At 31.4% G+C, this 17,152-nt stretch overlaps 2 protein-coding genes across 4 annotated transcripts in view; both read right to left on the reverse strand.

The window, feature by feature from the left end:
* The window catches only part of LOC129804043 (mucin-2-like), a 49,508-nt gene extending 40,654 nt beyond the window's left edge, over positions 1–8,854 (reverse strand). For 2 of the 3 annotated variants that reach the window (XM_055851055.1, XM_055851054.1), the window contains exons 1-2: positions 7,510–8,854; positions 1,137–1,210 (exon numbers count right to left, since the gene is read on the reverse strand). In XM_055851055.1, coding sequence (XP_055707030.1) covers positions 1,137–1,196 — 60 coding nt within the window. In that variant the 5' untranslated portion in view covers positions 1,197–1,210; positions 7,510–8,854. The remainder of the gene's footprint in view (positions 1–1,136; positions 1,211–7,509) is intronic. The other variant, XM_055851056.1, reaches the window with a different exon arrangement.
* LOC129804044 (polyglutamylase complex subunit TTLL1) lies at positions 8,607–17,117 on the reverse strand. Its single transcript, XM_055851057.1, has 4 exons — positions 17,033–17,117; positions 16,638–16,972; positions 12,938–13,724; positions 8,607–8,992 (listed from the first exon to the last, which is right to left on the reverse strand). The coding sequence occupies exons 1-4, from the start codon at positions 17,083–17,085 to the stop codon at positions 8,860–8,862; spliced, it is 1,308 nt and encodes a 435-aa protein (XP_055707032.1). The 5' UTR covers positions 17,086–17,117; the 3' UTR covers positions 8,607–8,859.
* Between the last annotated feature and the right edge of the window lie 35 nt (positions 17,118–17,152).

Here is a 17,152-nt window from a genome sequence, read left to right on the forward strand (position 1 = left end):
AAAAGTCACATGATGTCAAAATATGGGGAAACTCCATTGAAAAATGTCTTTGATATGCATGCTTTTAGTTTTTTTTGCTATTTTAATTATTCTTTGTAAAAAGTATCGTGATTTTTTGAAAAATATGCAGTCTTTATATATCTCTTAAGTAATTAAAATAATCGAAAGTGGTGCAAAGTTAATTTCAAGGGTGGAAAAAAGGGTGTTTACATCCTCCCCAGAAAGTGTTTACTTTTACCCCAGGTATTTTGTGAAAAGAGAAAAATGCACGGTGACACAAATTTTATTTTTATGGAAAACTCAATTGTTTTCCAGCATCCGCATTACCTTCGATGTATTGCCTATACCCAAGGGTAAAACATTAGCTAAGAAAGATTTTCCAAAAAATTACGGTGTCCTTGGAAAATCACCTCAAATTCGCATATCTATCGAAAATGGTTACATGTGCCCCAGTCTCCCCTATGGACTTTAAACAAGAGGTTAGCCTAGATCCTGACAATTTTCATTTTATAAACAGCAAAGAATTTCAGTGTTTTATTCGAGATTTAATAAAACAATTTCTATAAAATATACATTACTGAGTGAGTAAATATTTTCTCAAAAATAATACATACTGAAAAATTGCAGCAGTTAAACCATTAGGCTTTAAACATTACATCTGAAGCCCGCATAACAATGTTGTACACCTAATAAGTTTTTTTTTAGCAATAAGTTTGTTAGATTTCCTATATAATGAGCATTGAAGAGTTACTTAGGATTATCTGTTAAAAAAAAGTACTTCAAAAATACTTCAACTTTATTGAAGTGTCAAGAAAAAAACAATAAGGAAAGTGCGAAATGTACAAAGTTTGGTATACAATATAATAGGATCTAAAGTCTAAATTGTTTATACTTTAGAGAGCATTTATTTTATATGAGAAAGTATATGTATACATAACTACTTCTGCTTTAAAATACTCGCATAAAATTTAATTATTTAAAACTCTATATATCACAGACTCTTCTTCGACGTAGAAAAAAATAGGAAAGTTGTGAAGATGAATGAAAGATGCAAATTAATTGAATATTTTTCTTTGGGAAGAAATTGGAAATCACATATTTTAGAAGAAAATAAAAGTTTAAAAGTTTAAACTTACATTGACAATTCCAAACAGACTGAAGAGTGCAACGACCAGTAGGAGGTGGATCAGTCTCATGGTGTAATGTTCACCTACAAAATAGACGGTAAAAGCAAACGTAAATTAATGTGAATTAATGTCGAGGAGAACAATAATCATGATTCAATTGTTGGCACGTGGCTGCAGTGTGGGAATCATATTAGTTACATATGCTTAGGTTTTCAAAACAACAAACTGCACAAAACCTCAAGATCAACTGTGAAGATCATGCAATACACACTGAGGATTTACCATATATATATATATATATATAAATATATATATATACATATATATTTTCTTATTATCATGCACGAATTGCTCAAATACCATTAGCATTCTTGCAACATTCAACCGTATATAGCCAAAAGATAAATGCGGATGGATATAGGAAATTTTGCACAAAAAAAGAAATGTTCATGTTACAAGGAACACTCGTTTAAACAATTAACGTGCTTTTAATGGATGTGCTTATTTACAAAATGTATGCTTTTTTCCACTTTTAATGAACTCTTGTTCGTTGTAATTATTTGCTTCAACTAAATTTTATTTAACATAACAATTAGTGTAAATGATGTTCCATGAATGAAAAATTAGTCTTCTTTAAATGTGTTTATTGTGTCTTCAAGTGTCGTTTCGACAATCTCACGCTTTTTTTAAATATTTTTTTTTATTTGTGACTTGTTGTTTTCCAAAAACAGCTTAGTTAACTCTACATTATAAAAGCTTTTTTAAAGAAATGCTTCAATTCGATAACTATATGAAGAAAACATTCCACAATGCCATTCAAGCAAAATAAACGTAGATATTCTGCAATATGGTTTTTCCTTTCTAATGAGCCACGGAGTGTTGAAAGTTCATTGAAATATGTACATAAAAATCCATCAAGAAGTGAGAATTTAGTTCATTAATAATAGCAATAATACTAAGCTAAGAGTATTCAAGCTAAGGACGTTCCTTTCAACATTTTTTTATTGTACATCATTCTCTCTTTCACTCTCAATTTTTTTTTCTTTTTGGCAAAAGTTTTCAGTTGAGCTTTTTGCACCTTTTTTTAATCTTCTCCTTATGCACAATCTCTTCAGCATTGGAATAACATTACCATATATAAATTATAACTATTTATTGTATTTTGTTATTATGTTAAGTGCAATTATCATGCCAATTTCGCTTTCACAAATTAATAATACGCTATTTTCCTCCACTTTTCAATTGACTCCGTGGCAATTGTTACCTGATTTATACTTCTTTTGGTTCTCTTGTTGAATAATAAAATTGATCCAATATGCCTCAATAGCATAAAACAAAACAGGAAAATAGTCACACATAAAAAGCACTGTAGGAAAATTTTGCACTGTGACAGAAACTTAAAAGCGTTTCGGTTATATGTCACAAATTATCAAATTATATACCTAAACTTTTATATTCTTCATTGCACAAAAGTGGATAATTTGTATATATATAAATTGCACATTCCCCTTTTACAATAATGAATGAATGTGTTACAGTAAAAGTGACTTCTCTCAATATTCCGTGCTTCAAGTATTTTTATTAAATTATTATTAAATAATAAAATATATAGTAAAAACGAAACGGAAAATTTTTTTCTTCTCTAATTCAATGGTTCAATAGCCGGAACCATAGTCAGAGTCCATAAAACATCGTCCATGTGTATAACTTAATTTCCTACTTTCGATAGCATTTTTTTCTACATCTTACACACTCTTTTTTTTTTAATACGTGCCTGAACATTATACTTGGGTATCTCTTCCAAACCATCCCACCTCCTCTTTTGTGATACATCTTTCACTCACTTTTCATTCCAATAAACGAAAATTAATATCAAAAATTCGTGGGTACGAATTTCAATTGAGTGAAAAGTTCACAAAAGAAACCCCATGCAGTGCAAACACATTAACATACAACTCTATCATAGAAAAAAAAATCATTAAAAGAAATTAGATGCCTTCACGGGAATTTCCAACATTAAATAGCAAATATATTTAAAGATCTAAATTATATAAAAAAAATCTTTCAAAGTAAAAGTATTCTATTTTACAACATACTAAAAATTTAGTTTTGATTAATTTCAGGGATTCCTTTGCATTAATATTTCATTGGCAGTCTTCCTGATGTAAAAAATGATTAGAAAAAAATTTAAAAAAAAAAACAAAATTGAAAGAATCATAAAAAAAACACGAAGTAATATTGCCCAACGCACAATAACTTTTGTTTAGTAAACATGTTTTTAACATTTCAATGAGAGTAAGTGAGATCTAGATCTAGTCATCTCGCTCATTCTCATGGGAAATTTTGAAAACATATTTACAAACAAAAGTTATTGTGCGCTGGTCATAACAACCCATTAAAATATTTAACTAAAAAACATTAAATAATTTATTTTATAAAACAAAATCTTTAAAGTTGAAGAAGTGCCTTGTTGATTACTTTGTTGACATTATATTATTAATAAATTAAGTTAGAGTGAAAGAGAAAAAATACGAAAAATTTTTACATTATGTCTAGCATACAATAGTTTTTGTTTTGTAAACATGTTTTCGTGACTGCTCATAATGACCAGCGCAGAACAACTTTTGTTTGTAAATATGTTTTTGAAATTTTCTATGAGAGTGAATAAAACCGTTATCTATTCACTTCGTCCACTCATAGCAAATTTTGAAAACATGTTTACAAACAAAATTTAGGGGAAACTGGGGCACCACCAAACACGGGGTACCACCAAACACTGCGATTTTTTAATCGGATATTTGACTTCAGAGAATAAGACCTATAGGAATTTATAGGCACTATAGGGATGCTTGTCCACTGAAGGAATGATCGAGATAGTCCGAGTAGTTTGGAAATAAAAATTAGTGTTTGGTGCTACCCCGTGTTTGGTGGTGCCCCAGTTTCCCCTATTGTGCACTGGCCATTAAACTGAGACACACACTAAAAAAATAACTTTTACACTTTCAAAAAGTGAGTTGAATTTGTCTTGTTCAAACATAAATAGTTGAAATTGAAAAAAATTAAACTAAGTGAACAGTCCCAACCTCCCATCAATCCATTTCATCTTATTGTTTTTTTTTTATTTTATTTATATATTTTATTTTTTTGATAATTAATATGATAATTAATACCCCTTGAATTATATACATATAATTTTTTTTAGAATAAGAGGAATGTGCCTTTCGAATAACTATACTTATTGTTATTATATTTATTCTATTAAAGTTTAATAAAACGTTTACTTTAGTAAAGAGTCTTCTTAATCCTTATCCACATTAAATATTTAAATTAATAAAATATTTTAGTCAAATCACGTTCTCTGATCGATAAGACCTTTAACATCTCTAAATCTTTAAGGTTAAGGGTAGAATCACATTGACAACAAAATGCTCGCCATAGCCTCACCGTATTTCATTAATTTACGCATTTTCATTGCTATTCTTACGCAAATTTTTCATTACCGTATTACCTTATCTCATACTCGATGGCACTAAGTGAAAATAATATAAGAAAATTAAACAAATGAAATGAAAATTCGATAAACGGTGAGCAAAAAAACTGTAAGAGAAATTAATCGTACAGTTTTTTTTGCTCACCGTTTATCGAATTTTTGTTCTATTTCTTCAATTTTCTTATATTATTTTCACCTAGTGCCACCGAGTATGAGATAAGGTAATACGGTAATCGAGAATTTGCGAATGAATTGCAATGAAAATGCGCAAATTTACGAAATAGGGTAAGCATTTTACTGTAAAAGTGATTCTGCCCTAAACCAATCAAATATTGTGATAAGATTGAAAAAAAGGTTTTATCTATATTTTTAAGTTATCAATCATGTTATACCAGATAATATTTAATCGTTCATATGAGATTATAATTTCATAATTTCATTTATAAAATCCGAAGTGATAAGGATTAAATAGGGGAAAGTGGCCTGTCTTTGAATAATTAAATTTTTCTTTTATAGTTAACTAAAGTTTATGTTTTTTTTTACTTTTAAAAATAAGAGACAAATTGAAATATTTAAAGCATTCAAAGGCAGGCCACTTTTGCTTACATGGAAAGGGACAAGTGATGCATTTTTCTAAAGAGCTACTTGAAGCGACTCCAAATAACAAAATAAAATTAGTTTCCTAATTCATGTTTTAATTTATTGTTCTTCCGGTGCCATCACACTTGGATTTTCACAATTTAATTTTAAATTCAATTAAGCATTAATATTTCTAGAATTTACTTGAAAATTCTCAGAGCCGGGATACATTTTGCAAGAAATTTCTTTTGAAAGGCTTTGAAAGAGCTTAGCAAATTGCTCCCGATACTAAAGATTCACTCCCGTACAAGTTTATCACTAAATCACTGTACTTATTTCATTTTTGGTCATAAATAATATGTATTAGTTACGAATAAATAAATTTATTAAGAACAATTTGGTTCAAAAAGCTACTTGTTTAACTGCAATAAAATTGAAATTTATGCTATTATTACCACATTTATGCTATTTAACCATGTTTAAACTTGTTTTTGTGAACCACGTATAAATTTATATCAATAAATAAATGAAATCTATCAATTCAAATGATTTTTAATGCAAAATAACGCATAGGAACAATTCATCTGATAATTAATTTGAATTTACAAGTTGAAAAAATCCTAGTGTGATAGCACGATTCGATACGTGTAAAAAATTTATTAGCAGTGTTTTTAGCAAAAAAAAATGGTAGGAGAGGGCCTGCATGTTTAAGACGCAGGTTTTTCGAAACGCGGTCTGAAAAGTTCGTAAACGGGATTTGAAAAAATAATACCTAAGGAAGAGCCTGCATGTTTGAAAAGTTGTGGAATATTTTTTGAGTGTTTAAATGTGACAAAAGCACTAATCGAGTTATTTTAATAAAGTCTATACTAGTGAGTACACAACATTTCAAGATAGTTTCCTGAGTTTTAAAAATATTGCCATAAAGTCAAAATCAAAACATAAAAAAAGTGTCTCAACCATGCCGGCACTTCCCTAACTATAAAAAAAAATTTCCATCACGATTAAAAAGCTAAAATTTGTGATTTTTTAAAAGCGGATTGAGCAATTAAAAAGTGTTCTTACAAAAAGAAGATGCTATCACCTATTCTTTGATTGATCACAGAGAAACTGAGAACCAATTGATAACGAGTAGGGTGGTGTCACCACTTCTCGCCAGTGACCCACTTCATATAATATCATATAAAATCATATAATATGAGTAATATTAAAAAGGGTATCAGGAAGAAAAACAACGCTGAATATATTTTTTAATAATATTGTCCAAAATAATTGAGTTTGGACCTTTTCAAGTAAGTGGCGAGGGCGAGAAGTGGTTATTTTTGAATTTTTAATAAAAATATATTTTTTTAAGTAATCCACCGTTAAATTGAGGGACTATTAGTTTGATATTTCTATAGACAACATATCTAAGTAACTTTGTGTCAAATTTAAGTTACTTTATAATAAGGGTTTAAAAAATTATAATTAAATTAATTTCAGTTTTTCCTAAAAGTGGCGATAAGTGGTTACTCCACCCTATGTAATTTCAGAAGTTTGAATTTGAACTTTACCCGGTCAACCAGCATGGCACGCACTTATTCTCTTTTCTTTGAAGATCAGGAATTTGATATGAAAAGTAGTTTCATATTTCCAACTTCTAGACTGTTTTTCGTGGTATTCTTACAAGGTTGAAATTAAAAATTTTAAAATGTCGATAGAATACTACGGAAGGAATACTTAAACAATATAAAACAGAAAAGCAGATAGTGGACGGAAAAATTGACTTCTCTTGGTGTTTTCTTACGAATCCTTTGAGAGAATGGATGTTCTCTTTATCTGCTACATCTCATTAGACCTAAAATTCATTCAAAACTACTTTTTAAAGTCAAGATTGAATTTTTTTTTTCAAAATTGAGTCCATCGAGCCTCGATAAGTTCAAATTTTAATCTGGGAAGAATAATAATGTAAAGGATATTCTAATTAGAAATTTGAAGTTACTTTACTGTTTAACGAACTTACATAGACGTCCTAATTCTCAAAGGAATCATTCTCATTTTTTGATAAGTCTTTCTGGTTTCTCGAGTTTCCCGATGCAAGAATTGGGTTTCTCAATATGAGTTACATACCTCTTGCTATTTTTTTTACTTCTAAACGTTTAGATATAGCAAATCATAGTACAAAAGCAGAGGTATTCTATGTTAATGTGTTTTGCACAGGTTGTTAAATGGTTAATGATCACAAATTAGATAGGTGATCATTTACAAATTGCTGATAGTCATTTAGCAAAATGAAAAAAAGATATATATAATATGCAATGATGAAAGTCTCACCTTGAGATTAGACAACGTTGATGATCTCAATGATGTTAGTGGCTTTTACTTCAAGTCCTCCTCAATGTGCAATTTCTTATCTTCACTTCCTTCTCCAATTCCACGTTGGGCAAATGGTTATATATTAATGTCGCTGAACTCTGTCATATCACAGCACTGAAAGTGGTTTTCACTGAATTTCCTTCTTCTTTTTTAATTAAATTTCACAATTTAATCACATCACTCTCCTGTTTGGTCACACAAGTCTTTCACTTCTTTAGCGGAAACTCAAGAATTTTTCTTTCTTTCTTTTTTCACAACAATCCAAAGAATTTCCTATTCTACAGATTTCATTCTTTTTTCTTTTAAGTTTCTACAGTGGAAAATTTTGCAAATCCATAGTGTTCACTTTTTCTTAAGGTGATTTGGGAGGGAAGGAATAAAAAAAACGGATTTTCGTAATAGGTCTAACCAATACTTTTTGGAGTCTTTTTTTTTCAAAACATAAAAATCGATTTACTTTCTTTTTCTCTCTCACAACATTTCTTTTTTTTTTCTTTTGTGCCACAAAATATAAAATTCCACTCACAGCACACAGTCACTTAATACGATCAAAGGTGTAATAACTATAATAGCACAACTTATGGTCAGGTTAAAAGAGTTATAGTCAAAGAGAAGGCAGGAGAAAGATTACGTTTCAGCTGCCCAGACCAACCGACTGTCCGCACAGTTTAAATTGAACTGAATCACATGTGGCGGTAAAAGACTTGAATGCCTGCTTGAAACTGAGCGTGATGGTAAAAATTCACTTCGCGAAACGGTAGGTGAACTGTGCAAGATTTTTTTTTAACAGTCTTTCCTTTCCCCCCACAAGGCACTTTTTTTTTGTATATACTATATAAAATAAAACATTATGTATTTAAAGGTGTTTTACTTGGAAATCTTAGCAGTGTCTGAGAGACTCCTTCGTTCATTGCCTTGGCAAAGTGGCTTTTTTCCATCCCCTCCGCCAATCATGAAAAATCTATTTGCTCGAAAAAAAAGCACATAAAGAAAATTGCAAAGTTGCAGAACTCCTTTCGCGCGTGCACATTTAACCATATACATATACACAAAAATCCCATTGACAAGAGTCATTTTATCTCTCCTCCAAAGCATTGAACGACACTCACCGCACAGTCTATCTCAAAATAATGCAATTTTTTGTCCATTTAACCATTTACCATTAAGTGCACTAAGCCTCCCACTTGATTGATGAGCAGCTGATGATTTATACCTTTTCTGTGCACTTCTTCCAATCCCAAGATAAATTTTGAACAAGTAAAAGTTAGTGCGTGTTGTTGGTTGAAGATCTTTCGAGTGACTTTACGGTCATTTCCAGCGATTTCCGTTATGTTTCTTGCTGACAATTGACGAGTTTTCATCTTGAGCTGCAATCTCCTCATCCAATAGCAATTCAAAATTTCCCAAAGCCTCTTGACTGGGAATTTTATTCCAGCGAACACTAAAAAAATATACACAAGAAAGCCAAAAAATACCAATGATTACTCACCATCCACGATGGACTTAAAGTATTTCAATAAAACGGAAATAAAGCAATATAAATGGTAAGTTGCCGGACTTTGAGAAATAATAAAAAAAAATTGCAAAATGATAAAATCGGTCAATTTCACTTGTGACATTTTGAAAAAACCGCAACTATAAAACTTGTCATATTGGATTAAATCTGGTCATCATGGGAAATATGTGATATTGAAACGATAAAAAAAATAAGTTAGCGAAGAGCTAAATAATTTTAATTTGCGCAATTGTATTTCATAATTATGTTGGTAATGTTCAGATTATTATATCAAGAAAGATTTTTTCCTTGGAAATTCAAAAATATTTTATCTAAATACCTTGCTATGCCGGTTTATAGTTTTGCATCATTCTGTATTTCATTCTGTTTAATGAACTAACAACACTTTCAAATGCCTAATTTATCTGTAATACTAATTTTTCCGAAAAAATATTTAATAACTTGTTCTTTGTAACACAGAATTTTTTGTACTGACTTCTTAGATGAATACTACGGAATGGGTCCATAGAACATTTTCCTAAGGAGCTCATACAGATTTTACGTTATGTTATTAGTAACTCTTCAGGCTAAGAACAGGGGATGTACGATCAGCAAGTAAAGCATATATGTTAAATCGGCGTCGGTCGACCTGCATGACCGGTTGATCGGCGCCGATCTTGCTTAATGATCAGCTAATTGAGATATAATTCAGGAAATAATTTTCAGAGACCTGTTTTGGAAAAACTTACTTTCCGGTAGTCAGAATTTAAAAAAAAATCCTGTAAGCAGATAGAGTTAAACGTGTAATTTTGACGAAGAGTTTTTCGCAGGGGCATGACATTTCCTATGATTCCCATATGTTTCTAGCGTGCCGAAAAAACTTTTGGGTTTATTATCTGTTTTCTGTCAGTATAGAATGAATTAGCAAAAAATATAAATACAAAATAAAAGCCAACTTAATATTGAATGGGCAATCTACATAGTTTTGGAGATATCTTGTGAAATGTACACGAAAACAGGGAAAAGTTTACAATAAAATCGATCGCATTTTTCAGAGCTAATGTCATCCCCTTGGTTTTTCGTTTCCCTGATCACAACGATTACAACTTATTTTACATTGTGGCAAATACACCAAAAATGATAATTTTTTGTATTTTAATTTTCCTGAAAAATACAAATTATTTTTATGAAAAATACTTTGTTTAAATACTAGTTTCACTCATCAGTTTGCAGGAAATATTTTGTTTTTTTGACTTATGATGAAGCTAAATTAAGTAATCATGACTACTGTAAGATAAGTTTTCACCAAAAAGAGTTTCCGAAAATCGAATATAGTTTTAAAACATATTATACTACTATATACTTAAGAGTTTGAATTAAATAAATTTTATCGAAAGAAAATTAGAGAAAATATGCAGTTTTTTTTGTTTAACACATGTAACCCCTTAAGTATTTGATCTAACATTAAAGTTAGATTTTTTTTTATTTCTGTTTAGAAGTTTTCACTTCAGTTTTTTTGTTACATAGTGAATTATTCATAGACCTTGTTTTTCATATTATATTTTTAAAAACATTTTCTCCATAGAATGAGATGGTTGATGATGATGAGGATCAAATTATTCTACCGGAGGATTTTCAACCCGTGTGAAAACGCATCGTCAATGAAGAATTTGCCACAGTTCTCGGCAGTACTTGTATGAACTCCATAGAAGCTGCCAAATTTATGACAGCGACAATCCAGAGTCTTGACCAAAGCTCTCAAGATTACAAGATTTCACGGTCAACTATCTAAAGAAAAAGACTAACTAAATAGCTAATAACTAAACCAAAAGTAACTTTCAACCACTAACCCTTTAATTGGATGGAAAACTTTTTCCTGATCTGGTTCACTGAGAGAAATCCGAAAAAGTTAAAGTAACATTCCAGAAATGTTTATTTTAACCTGAAGTATTGATCCTAAATCGGTGTATATATTACGCTTTTTAGGTGTATTAGGGGTTAAAGTTACCCTTTTCCTATGTTAATTTTACCCTTAAAAAGATGTAAAATTAACACTAAAAAGTGTTAATATATTTTTACACCTAAAAAGTGTTAAATTTATGAGGAAAAAAGTTAATCGCACCCCCGTTTTTTTCTCAATGTTGGAAGAAGTATAAAATTAAACGCATTGCAATAGTTCTAACAGGACCATCAACAGATAGTCTTAATTATTTTGCCAAGAAGTAGTAGTAGAAGATCTGTAGACCGGTTCCGGTCTGACCAGTTCCGGAAGTCGCTTTGGAGACACCTTGGAAATCATCTTGAAAAAAATTTGATCTAACAGGATGTAACTGGCAATGGACTGAAAACTTAAACCCTTCTTGATATATCCGTTTTATTTTTCAACAAGGAAGTAGTAGTTAGAATGTATGTAGATTTGTCTCCAATTTATTCTTCGACAGATCTTCAACTACTTACTACTTTGTTGTTGGCTTCGTTTTATCCTTCTACAGATCACTACTATACTTCTTTATTGGAGAATAAAACGGAAAAATCAAGAAGGGTCTAAGTTTTCCGTCCATTGCCAATTACTTACATCCGATCAGATCGAAATTCTTCAAGATGAATTGTAAGGGCGTCTCGGGCGTCTCCAAAGTGATTTCGGCAAATGATCATACCATTGCCGAAGCTATATTTGCGGAAGTGCAGAAATGGGATGTCGATCATGGTATTAAAGTATTTTCATCTGACAATACATCCGTTAATACAGGCAAGTAACTTTAATTGTGATTTTTAAAAAATAACTTTTATTACAAACCAAACGTATAAAAGTAATTTTGTAAAATTTACCATCTTGCACACAAAATTCTACTAGCCAGCTAATAAAAAAGTCATTAAAATTAGGAGACTTTTCTTAAATTGTTTTTGTGATGAGGAGAAAAAGTGATAGGAAAGTTTTTTGTCTCATTACAAAGAACAATTTAATAAGTGGTTTATTGAGATTTTTGGGGTAGCCTTAGGGCCTTGACAGACCTGAGGATTAGCCGAGAGACGGTTTAGTGTTATTATACTCGACATAATAGTTAAACTTCATTTCCAACATTTTTTATTAAGTCGGCTCTCGGCTCAAGTCATAAGTGTGTCTAGGGCATAAAGTAACTTTCAGATCAGAGGTTTAGCCCAGTTCCTGAAGGGCTCAATATCCTGAATATAGCAATCAATTTTATTGGTTTCTCAGAATTTAATGAATCATTATCCCTTAGTATATAATCTTAAATCAAAATATTACAGAAAAATCTTGAGTGATAAGAAATTAGAAAAGTTAAGCCATATGGCTAAGCCTTTAGATCTGATGCCCGTATAATGCACTCTAATGCACGCACACTCATTGTATTCCACTTGGAATCTCACCTAAAATAATCCTCTTCACATTTTATTATTCAAACTCAAAGATAGAGCGGAATATATGAGATCCGTTTCTTTGCTAAAGAGCTCCTTCCGTAGTATTCTTTCAAGGTTTATTCTAACTTCATGTCATTTTAACACATTGTGTTACTGTAATATTAGATTAACAAGGGAAAAAATAGAATTTTACTGTTTCGAGAACAATGACGTCATTGTTTATTCATAGGATTTTCTATACTCTCCTGCTTACAGGGCAAACTGTTAGAGGTATCGTTATCTGGACTTCTATGACTTTCCATGAATCAGTATTTTCTATATTGAAATTATGACTAAAATTTTAAAATTAAAATTTATCTGAAAGAGATTATATAAAGCGAAAAAAGATTTTTTAAAGAAATTTTTACAAAATTACCAAAAATTCAATCTTAAAATACCGTGGATCTGAATGCCATATGATATAATTTTTTTGTAAAAAAAATGTAATGCAATATAATCCAATTAACTTACTCTGGGACTCCATCAGGTGGCAATACAACGGAAAGGATGTTATCGATGAGTTTATATTTGAGAATCCTGTCGTTAACCGTTGTTGACGTCAACGATGGTGATGCATTAACTTCTACCAGCCAGGGTTTGAGGGTGTTATCAATGATGATATCATAACCGTAGCACTCAAAGCAATGCCTATCACTCGCCATAACAGGAGACACAGCTCTCAATGAGTGCACAATTAACCAAGTAATGGATCCAAATAATTTATCCGTCACCTCTTTGCCGCGAGTTCCCTCCAAATAGAGCCTCAAGTTCTGGACACTCCATTTGCCACCATGGAGATTATTGTACTCACCCCCATGCTTCTGCACACTCACATTGGTCAGGTGGACGTACATATTGTCCAGTTCGGTGACACTGGTGTCATACTTGACGGTACAGAAGCGACAAAAGCCCAATTTGAATTGATACGCCTTCAGGGGACGAAATGATGTAACGAGCACATAGAGACGCAGATCAAATTTCTTCCCACCGATTAGCAGTGGATTATCAATATAGCGCGATATCACGTAACTTTCTTTTCCAATTTGCGGATGAAATGCTGTTTTAGCTTCTCGGGACCATTTTTTCAATTTCGAAAGTTTATTTATCAGAAATATTCCAGCTCCTTGAGACTTTCCGCAAGGCTTCATGATCCATGTGCTGGAAGGATTTTTTCTGTATTCCTCCACAAACATGTTGTAATCAGCAGGAAGGACAAATGTTACAGGAATAAAGTCCAAGTACAGATACTTGGTTCCTCCTACAATAAAGTTGAAGAAGACTTTTATTATTTGCCTCTCTTAATCCTAGATTATTATTTGATTATTCTAGATCCATATTTAACTTTTTTTGTCATTTCGTAAGTTCGTGATTTCTTTCTTTTTTTTGATAATTGATTGATGGTATAGAGTAAGTATCTTGCAACTCTTCTAACTTCCTCCACCTAAGTTATATTAATGGTAAAGTTTTATCATTTCTTAAATTCGTGAATATCGTGCTTAATGGCTCCACCACACCTTTTAGATCAGGGAAATTTCATGAAAACAAAATTCACATTACTTTCTTTCTCACATGTTTTGCATCTCATTCTTTCGCGCTCGAAAATAGATTGAACTAAATTTAAATTAGTCTGATGTTTAAATGAAGGAGAAGAGTCCGAAAGTATGGGATAGACATATGCAAAACGTTTGAAAAAGAAAGATGTGTAAATTTCGATTACATGAAATTTTCCTGATCTAAAAGGTGTGCCGGAGCCATAATGGTCCAATTTAATAATTTTTCATAATTTTTTTCTTAGAAGGTATAAGATTATTTTCCCAGAAATATTTTTGACTAATAAAAAACCAAATTTGGTCAGTAAAAATTCAAATTGACCTAAATATTTACAAAAATTGATCAAATTTACATAATTAGTATCAAGGAGATAATTATATTAAAAATAAAAAACTCTCATCCTTTAAAACTGTAGAAACGCCCAGTAAAAATTTAAATTTGATCAGCAAAAAATATAAATTCATCGGCTCAATTTAGGATTTAAATTGCAGTGAAATCATCATGCAAATTTTAGCAAAGGGAAAATAAAGAGTTTTTAATTTTAACTACAACCACATTAGATTCTATGGCTCACATTTGGCATTATAATGACAGATCTTTTAAATCAAGATTTCATGAAATCAAAATTCCTAACAATTGTTCTCAAATGTTTTACATGTTTTTCTTCTCCTTTTGAAACCCACTACAAATTCCATTTAGTTCAATTTAATTTGAGTTGCAAGAAGTAGAATGTGGAATTTATACAGAATCTTCCAGAACAAAAAGTAATATGAATTTTGATTTCATGAAATTTTCCTGATCTAAAAGGTGTGTTTATTTTAAATAAATTTCATTAGGGATTATTTCTGAATTATTAAATTAATAAATTAATTTAAGAAAGTTTGATAAAGTAATTGTACAATTGAATAGGATTAAGATAACTGATTTTACTGTTCGAACTCCACAGAGAGAGCAGTACAATATAAATCCCTCAATTTTTTCACCGCCCCCCCCCCCCCCCAAATTTCCACCTTCCAACCCCCGGAGACCACTTTTATCAACAAATCTTCACGTTTCAGACGATTTCTGAGAAATGTCGTCACGCTGTTTGTCCGTCTGTCCGTCCGGCTGTCGCCAGCTTTAGAGGCCAAACGGTTAGAGATAGCGACTTGGGACCTGCGGGGGACCCCCCATAAGTCGACCCAAGGATCGTTAACATGCCCCTCATTATTCCCCCACCCCTCCCCTTCTTTGGGGAGGGTTTTTTTTTCATTTTTGGATATGTTTTAGAGATTATCCAGGTGGACATTTCGTCCTTAGACCAAAATACCGTTGAATCATTCATAGTATCGGTTTTTCAAGGTCAAAGGTTTAAAAGACACTAGAGAACGCATTTTTCAACAGAATGGTATCGTGTTTGCGCTTATTTGAAAGGTATTTGAATTTCTTATAAAACTGAATCGGTTCTAATCGGTTCTGAACCGGTAATAAACTGGTTCATATCCGATAACTAATTTTTATCCGAAAATCAATTCTATTTACTTTTAAAACAATTTTGGAGGATCTTTATGAATCGGCTCAAATCGGTTGAGAACCGGTAAATGATAAATGATGCGAAGTTACTTTTAACGTACACTGAGAGAAATCCGAAAAATTTAAAATAACATTCTGGAAATGTTAATTTTACCCTGCTGTATTGATCCAAAATCGGTGTAAATATTACCTTTTTAGGTGTATTAGGGGTTAAAGTTACCCTTTTTCATGTTAATTTTACCCTTAAAATGGTGTAAAATTAACATTAAAAAATGTTGATATATTTTTACACCTAAAAAATGTTAAAGTTCTGAGAGGAAAAAAAGTTAATCGCACCCTCTTTTTTTTCTCAGTGTATAGATCTAAGTCACGAGTAGGAGCATTTCGCAAAGCCTGGGACGCTTTGCCACCCCTTTTTTTTAGGAATTCTGTGCAAAACATTATGACCTAATTGGAGTAGAATAACTTACAGCTAGTTTTACAAAATTTCATATTTTTGAATACCACACGTGCCTGAAATGGCTCCAACCTCCCCTACTAATTTTTGAATATATAAGCAGTAAAATTACAAATTGGAAAAAGTACTTGTTTTTAAACTTCAAAAATAATTTCTTAGTCAACATTAAAAGGCCTGCAAAGATTATTAGTAATCTTATAGGTTTTTACCGAACAATAATAATTTTTTGTTGACTAACTGACTAACTTCAATATTTTGATTTCTTCTACAATTTTGAAGATAGAGTCGCATCGAACAAGTCGAAAATCACCTATTGCTTAGCAGACTGTTATTGATAAGTTTATTGAAAATTTTTTGTTAATGATTAAAATAGATTTAATTGGTTCAATTTATTTCTACTTCTTAGGATTTATATTTGGATATTCCCTTCGATAAAAAAAATTTAATTCAAGATAAAATGCATTTGTTCCTGGTTGATCAACAGATCAATATCAAAACATGCTCAACAGGTATATAAAGTTTCATAAAACAGGAATGAAACACTGATTTCATGCGCAAATACCTATGAAACATCATCTCAATCAACATTGATATTTAAAACATGTTTCATGAAATGTGCTACCCAAAATTTTCTGGAGATTTTCTTCTTACCTGATTGATTAGTCTCTGTCTTCTCAGCCAGGGGACTTCCATCCCTCTCCAAGTCCTTCCTGTACCTTTTGATATTCTTCACGAGGAGATCCTTCCGAGAAAGTTCATAATGATTAGGAAAATGATTGATGATTTGATTATCGTGCATACGATAGCCACTATCAACGCTGAAGATATTCCTACAGGTCTGAGTTCCTGCCCAGTAAAAGTTCCAATCATCATCTGCAGCCACTTGAACCCATCCCCGTTTTTCAAAATTATTTATCAGCACGGATTTGTCGAGGTCAGTGCAGAAATAAATTTTAATCTTCTCATGATTCCCCGACGGTGCAATCCTGGAGGGAAAGATTCTTTTGACGCAGAGGGTCTTATTTATTGGAAATATCTTCACTTACCTGCCATACATTGTGGTCAAATTTGTGGTAACACGTTTAGAATCGTGAGCCATGATTGATGAAGTTTTAACAATTTTCCAAGAAATCAATTGAGATACAACAAATCTTTTAGTTTCCCGG

Source organism: Phlebotomus papatasi, chromosome 2 (genome assembly GCF_024763615.1).
Source record: "Phlebotomus papatasi isolate M1 chromosome 2, Ppap_2.1, whole genome shotgun sequence".
Classification (NCBI taxonomy): Eukaryota; Metazoa; Arthropoda; class Insecta; order Diptera; family Psychodidae; genus Phlebotomus; species Phlebotomus papatasi.